A 6,278-nucleotide genomic window follows, 5' to 3' on the forward strand; every position below is an offset into this window, starting at 1 on the left:
CAGGCCCCTGCCCTGCCCCTTGCGCGGCCGCTGTCCCCCCTGGCCCCCGCGTGTGCCACTTGCACACCCGCTGCTTGTCCCTGTGTGTGCCCACAGCTTGCCCAATACGCCCTGCTTGCCCATCACACGCCCACTGTTTGCCCACTCTACGGTCTTTGCATGCCCCGTGTGTGCCCGCTGCTCGCCCATCACGTGCCCCGTGTGTGCCCCTGATGCACGGCCATTGCTTGCCCGTATGTGCCCCCTGCTCGCCCGTGGCATCCCCTTGCACACCGGTGTGCCCCCGCTCTGTGCCCATCGTGCCCCTGCCTTTGCCAGCCCTCCCTGCCCGCTCCCTGTCTCCAGGGGCGGCATTTCTGCCCATTCCCTGTCCATTCCCTGCCCGTTCCTTGCCTCCAGAGGCAGCATTTTCTGCCCCTCCCCTGCCTGCTGCCTGTCTCTGGGGGAAGCATTCCCTGCCCCTTCCCCGCCCGTTCCGTGCCCACGGTGCCCCCGCTGAGCCCTGCCCACCGCAGGGTGCAGCTGGCCGTGAACCGCCGCACTGAGGAGGCCGTGGCCGTGAAAATCGTGGACATGAAGCGCGCGGCCGAGTGTCCGGAGAACATCAAGAAGGAAATCTGCATCAACAAGATGCTGAGCCACGAGAACGTCGTCCGGTTCTACGGACACCGGCGGGAGGGGGCCACGCAGTACCTGTTCCTGGAGTACTGCCGCGGCGGAGAGCTCTTCGACCGCATCGGTGCGGCACGGGGGTACCGGGGCGTTTCGGGGCAATGAGGCACCTTAAATTGTCATCCCCACACGGCTGAAGGTTGCTCTTCCCCTTCTTCTTCGCCATGTGCAGAGCCGGATGTCGGGATGCCAGAGCCGGAGGCGCAGCGGTTCTTCCAGCAGCTGATTGCCGGCGTGGTGAGTGATGGATCACCGGCAGCGCGGGAGGTGGCGATGCCGCTGGTGCCGGTGGCGATTCCTGCACGGCACTGACCCTTCCCGTGGTTGCCGCACGGCGCTGACCCTTCCCCTCATCCCCAGGTGTACCTGCACAGCATTGGCATCACCCACCGCGACCTGAAGCCCGAGAACCTGCTGCTGGACGAGCGAGGTGGGGCGGGCGTGTCCCTCTCCGACCCTCATTAAGTTATCGTTTCTTCGTTTGTATTTTTTTATTTGAATGTTTAGTTTGAAGTTTTAATTTGGATGCTTTTATTTTGCGTTTGGATTTTTAATTTAGGGGTTTAATTTTATTCTGAATTTAAATTTTACCATGCATTTTTAGTTTAAAGTTTTTTAAATATTTTAGCTTCATTTCTTAATTTAAGCTTTTATTTGAATTTGAATTTTGCACTTTAGTTTGATTTTTTTCTCTTAATTTTATTTGTATTTTAGTTCGAATTTTAAGTTCGACTATTAAACTTAGGACTTTAAAATCCTAACTTGAATTTTTATCTTAAACTTATTTTCAGTTCAAATTTTTATTTAGAAATTTTAAGTTTGAATTTACAATTAAAATTTTTACGCTTTCTACTTAAATTTTAATTTGCGTTTTACATTCATTTAGCTGGGTGCGGGGTAATTTCAACTTCTCGATTTACATTTTTAATTTTGCTTTTGGCTTTTGCTCCTGCCCAGACAACCTGAAGATCTCGGATTTCGGCCTGGCCACGGTGTTCCGGCACAACGGGCGGGAGCGGCTGCTGAACAAAATGTGCGGGCCCCTGCCCTACGTGGCCCCGGAGCTGCTGCGGCGCCCGGAATTCCGCGCCGAGCCCGTCGACGTCTGGGCCTGTGGTGTGGTGCTGACAGCCATGCTGGCCGGAGGTGGGGATTTTGGGATGTATGGAATGCACGGCGGGGGGGTGACACGCGGCCAGCGGAATAAGGGAATGCCTCTAGGAGTTGATGGAATGCGTGTGACGTGGGGGAAACGCGGGAGGGGTGCAAAGGACGTGGGGGAGTGCTTGTGGAATGTATAGGGGTGTATGGATGGAGTCCATACGGGGCGTCCGTGTGGAATGCAGAGGGTGTAGTATGGAATGCGAAGGGGAAGTGTATGGGATGAGGAGGGGGGTACACATGGGATGCAGGAGGGATGCAGGGATGAAATGTATGAGGGGAAGCACGTGGAGTGCGCCGAGGGATGTATGGCATGGGGAAGGAGCACATGTGAGGTGGGAGGGATGTATGGAGTGCACAGGGGGAGGGATGTGTGAAGCCCAGAGGTGGAAGGTGTGGGATCCATAAGGGACACGTGAAGTGCACGGAGGGGGGTGTTCGGAATATCTATAGGGATGTCCGGAAGGCACAGAGGGCTGCAGAAGGGGAACGTATGTGATGCTTAAGGGGAATATGTGAGAGGCACAGGGGGGGTGTGGGATGCACAGGAGAAGTTGGGGATGCATAGAGAGGTATGGAATGTGTGCGAGAAAACATGGGATGCACAGGGAGGTGTGGGATGCATAGGGAGCACACAGGATCCGTGGCAGGGCAGGAACACCTGGCACACCTCGTCCCTGCAGTGCCACAAGTGTGCCCGGGGGTCGTGGCACCGCGGGGTGACAGGAGCGGGGTGTCCCTGCAGAGCTGCCCTGGGACCAGCCCAGCGACAGCTGCCAGGAGTACAGCGACTGGAAGGAGAGGAAAACCTACCTCCCACCTTGGAAGAAGATCGATTCGGCTCCCTTGGGTAAGCACCCCGCAGCTCCCTAAATATTTATAAACACACAAATACACACAGCATATTGTATTCCACCCCCTCGTCTCCCCCAGCGCTGCTGCACAAGATCCTCACGGAGAGCCCCACGGCGAGGATCACCATTCCCGACATCCAGAAGGACCGGTGGTACAGCAGACCCCTCAAAAAGGGTAAGGGGCTGCAGGGGGACGCGCTGGTGCCCCCGGATTTGGGGGTTATTGGGTGTCCTGTCCCTTTGCAGATGCCAAGCGGGCTCGGCTCTCCTCAGGGGGGGTCGCCGACTCCCCTGGAGGCTTCTCCAAGCACATCCGATCCGATACAGACTTCTCACCGGTGAAGGGAGTACTGGGGTGAGCCTCTGCTTCCCTCCACACGGGCTTGCAATTCCTTGCACACCTCGGGGCTTTCCCGGCATTTCCTCCAGGAGGTGGTTGGGTGGAAACCCCGCACAACCCCTGTGATCGTCTCAAATCCTGCAAAATCCCATGCAGTTCCTACGTGGATTTGGCTCTCTCCAGCACTCCTAACCCTTGTGTCCCCCCTTGCCTTGCAGTGAGGACAAGGCGAGCTATTCCACGTCACAGCCGGAGCCCGGCACGGGCGGGATGCCTTGGGAGAGTGGCGCTGGAAGCATCGACCAGCTGGTGCAGGGCTTCAGCTTCTCACAGCCCGCCTGCCCCGAGCACATGCTGGTCAACAGCCAACTCCTGGGCACCCCAGGCTCCTCCCAGGTCAGGGGCTGCAGGGGGCACCTGGCAGCACTTGGGATATCGGGATGCTGCCTGGCAGTGTTTGGGATGCGGCCGGGCGAGGTTTATCCTCTTGGGATTCCACCTCGCAGCGTTTGGGGCGCAGCTCGGCATCATCCATGGTGTCAGGGTGCACCTTGCAGTGGTCGGGGGCTGCTCTGTGGTGTTTGGGGTGCAGCTTTGCCTGATGGGGAATGTCAGGGAGCAGCTTGGCAATCTCAGAGGTGTAACTTTTTGTTATTCATCGCCTCGGGTGCAAGCTTGCAGGATTTGGGGCACAGATTTTCAGTAATTTTAGTATCGGGGTGACACTTTGCCGTGGCCTCGGGGTGTTTGGGGGCAGCTTCACATCCCATTTCCAACCCTGGGGCCCAGCGTTGCATTGTATAAACTGGGCTGCAACTTTGCATCATAGATATGACAGTGAGGAGCAGCTTTGCCATATTTGAACATCAGGGGGCAACTTGGCAATGTTTGGGGTGTGGCTGGGTGAGGTTTATCATCTTGGGGTGCAACTCTGCAGCATTTGGGGGGCAGCTGCTCATCCTATTTACAACATCAGGATCCAGCATTGCACCTTTTATACTACTGGGGTGCAACCTTGCCTTAGATAGGTGAGATTAAGAAGCAACTTCTGTCATATTTACGATATCAGGGAGCAACTGTTGGGGCCATGGCTCTTGAATATTTACCACCTGAGGGTGTGAGGTGCAGGACTGGGGGTGCAGATCTGCAATCCTTGTCGTGTCTGTCACTTTGCCAGGGACTTGAGGGGCAGCTTCACTCCGATTTACAGCATTGGGGTGCAGCTGTGTCAGATACTGGGGTGCAACTTTGCATCATAAATACCACATTAAAGAGCAGCTTTGCTGTGTGTGGAATATCAGGGGGCAACTTGACAAGGCTGGGATGCAGCTGTGAGTTTTATCATCTCGGGGTGCTGCCTACCAAGATTTGGGGTGCAAACGTGCATCATTTATGGCCTCAGGGTGCACTTTGTGCCATGCTCTGTGGTGCTTGGGGAGCAACTTTGCATCTGATTTACACTCTCAGGAAGCAGCTTGGCAGCACTGGGGTACAGCTGGGCAAGGTTTGTCATCTCGGGGTGCAGCCTTGTGGTATTTGGGGTGCAATTTTGCAGGTTTTTTTGAGTACTAAAATGCAACTTTCCAGTTCCAGGGTACAGCTCTGCAGCATTTGGGGGAAAGTCTGCATCCAATTTACGATACCAGGATTCATGGTTGCACTGTTTATACTCTTGGGGTGCAACTTTGCATCATATACGTGTCATTAAGGAGCATTTTTGCCGTATTTATGATACCAGGGGCCAACCTTGCTCTGTTTGGGACGTGGCCGTGCAGCATTCCTGGTGTTTGGGATGCGGTTGTTGGCTTGTGCCATCAGGGGGTGCAGCTTTCCAACATTTCCTCCCCGAAAGCCAGGATTTGTCAGAGCCGGGGCTGGAACTTGGTGGGATTTACGACCTTTTTGGTGGGATTTATGACCTTTGGGACCATTTTTTTGGGGCGGCAGAGCCCGTGGCAGCGGCTGGTGAAGCGGATGACGCGGTTCTTCACCAAGCTGGACGCCGACGGCTCTTACCGCGCGCTGAAGGAGGTGTGTGAGAAGATGGGCTACGGCTGGAAGATGAGCTGCACCAACCAGGTGGGGACTGGGGTGTGAAATCGGGGCTGGGACCCCCTGTGCTGTTCCATCAGCGAATAATTCAAGCTCCCACTCCCTCTGCAGGTCACCATCTCGACCACGGACAGGAGGAACAACAAACTCATCTTCAAGGTGAACCTGGTGGAGATGGAGAGCAAGATTTTGGTGGATTTTCGCCTCTCCAAGGTGCGCAGGGGGTCAGGGTGGGTGGTGGGGGCTGCACGGCAGGTGCAGGGGGGGGAAGGACCACGTGAAGTGGGTGCAGGACCGTGCAGGGTGGGGGTGACCCTGGGAGGTGGGTGCAGGGGATGGAGGGGTGCAGGGGGATGTAACCCCCCCATCTCTCCCCACACAGGGCGACGGCCTGGAGTTCAAGAGGCATTTCCTGAAGATCAAGGCCAAGCTCAGCGACATCATCAGCACCCACAAAGTCTGGCTGCCCGGCACCTGAGCCCCTGCACCCCTCCTCCGCCTCTTCCTTCTTCTCCTCTTCCTCCTCCTCCTCCTCTTCCTCCTGGCTGGGCTCTGGCAGCAGCACCCAAGTGCTGTGAACGTGTCCAGCCGCCTGTTTTAGATTTTGAAGGTTCAATAAAGCCCTGGGGGACACAGAGCGAGGCTGGGTGCTGCACAGGGCAGGTTGCAATGGGATGTTCACTCTGAAACCTACTGATGGCTTTGCTCAGCCAGCGTGAATCCCACTGTGGGATCTCTGCTGAGCCACGCAGCCCTAAACCAGCCCCAGGGTTTAGGAGCTGACCCCCCCGCCCCCCATTCCTGCCCTGTCTCAGGGCAGCGGCTGCCCTCATTTTCCAACCTCTCTAATTGCTTTTCGGAAGGACTAACGAGCCCGAGAGCTGCCAGGGGTTGTTAGCGCTGGAGCGAGAGAGGAGAGCCAGGGATTAACCCCATCCCCCCAAAAAAAGAGCATCCCCCCAAAAAAACCCACCCCAGGGTGCAAACCCTGAGATATCTCCACAATTTTTCCCTAAAGCTGCATCAGTGTTTAATTATAGGGCAAAAAAAATGCACTTTTTACTTGTTTACTCCTTCTTAATTTTTCTACTTTTTTTTTTTTCCCTGGCTTTTTTGTTTCCCGGGTGGGAACCCCCCTCGGGTGAAGCAATTAGCGGCGATTTTTTAATTGCATATTTATATTGCAGCTGGGGAGCGGG

General features: G+C 55.7%; 1 protein-coding gene across 1 annotated transcript; it reads left to right on the plus strand.

Moving 5' to 3' along the window:
• Window positions 1–213: 213 nt before the first annotated feature.
• Window positions 214–5,716, plus strand: CHEK1 (checkpoint kinase 1; the record flags this gene model as incomplete). Its single annotated transcript, XM_017738342.1, has 11 exons — window positions 214–739; window positions 845–909; window positions 1,033–1,102; window positions 1,630–1,818; window positions 2,579–2,683; window positions 2,767–2,862; window positions 2,934–3,042; window positions 3,246–3,423; window positions 4,975–5,106; window positions 5,191–5,292; window positions 5,462–5,716. Coding segments are annotated over 11 exons (1,668 nt in total), but the record flags the coding sequence as incomplete, so codon positions are not given.
• Window positions 5,717–6,278: the final 562 nt, after the last annotated feature.

Source organism: Corvus brachyrhynchos, unplaced genomic scaffold (assembly GCF_000691975.1).
Source record: "Corvus brachyrhynchos isolate BGI_N302 unplaced genomic scaffold, ASM69197v1 scaffold46, whole genome shotgun sequence".
Classification (NCBI taxonomy): domain Eukaryota; kingdom Metazoa; phylum Chordata; class Aves; order Passeriformes; family Corvidae; genus Corvus; species Corvus brachyrhynchos.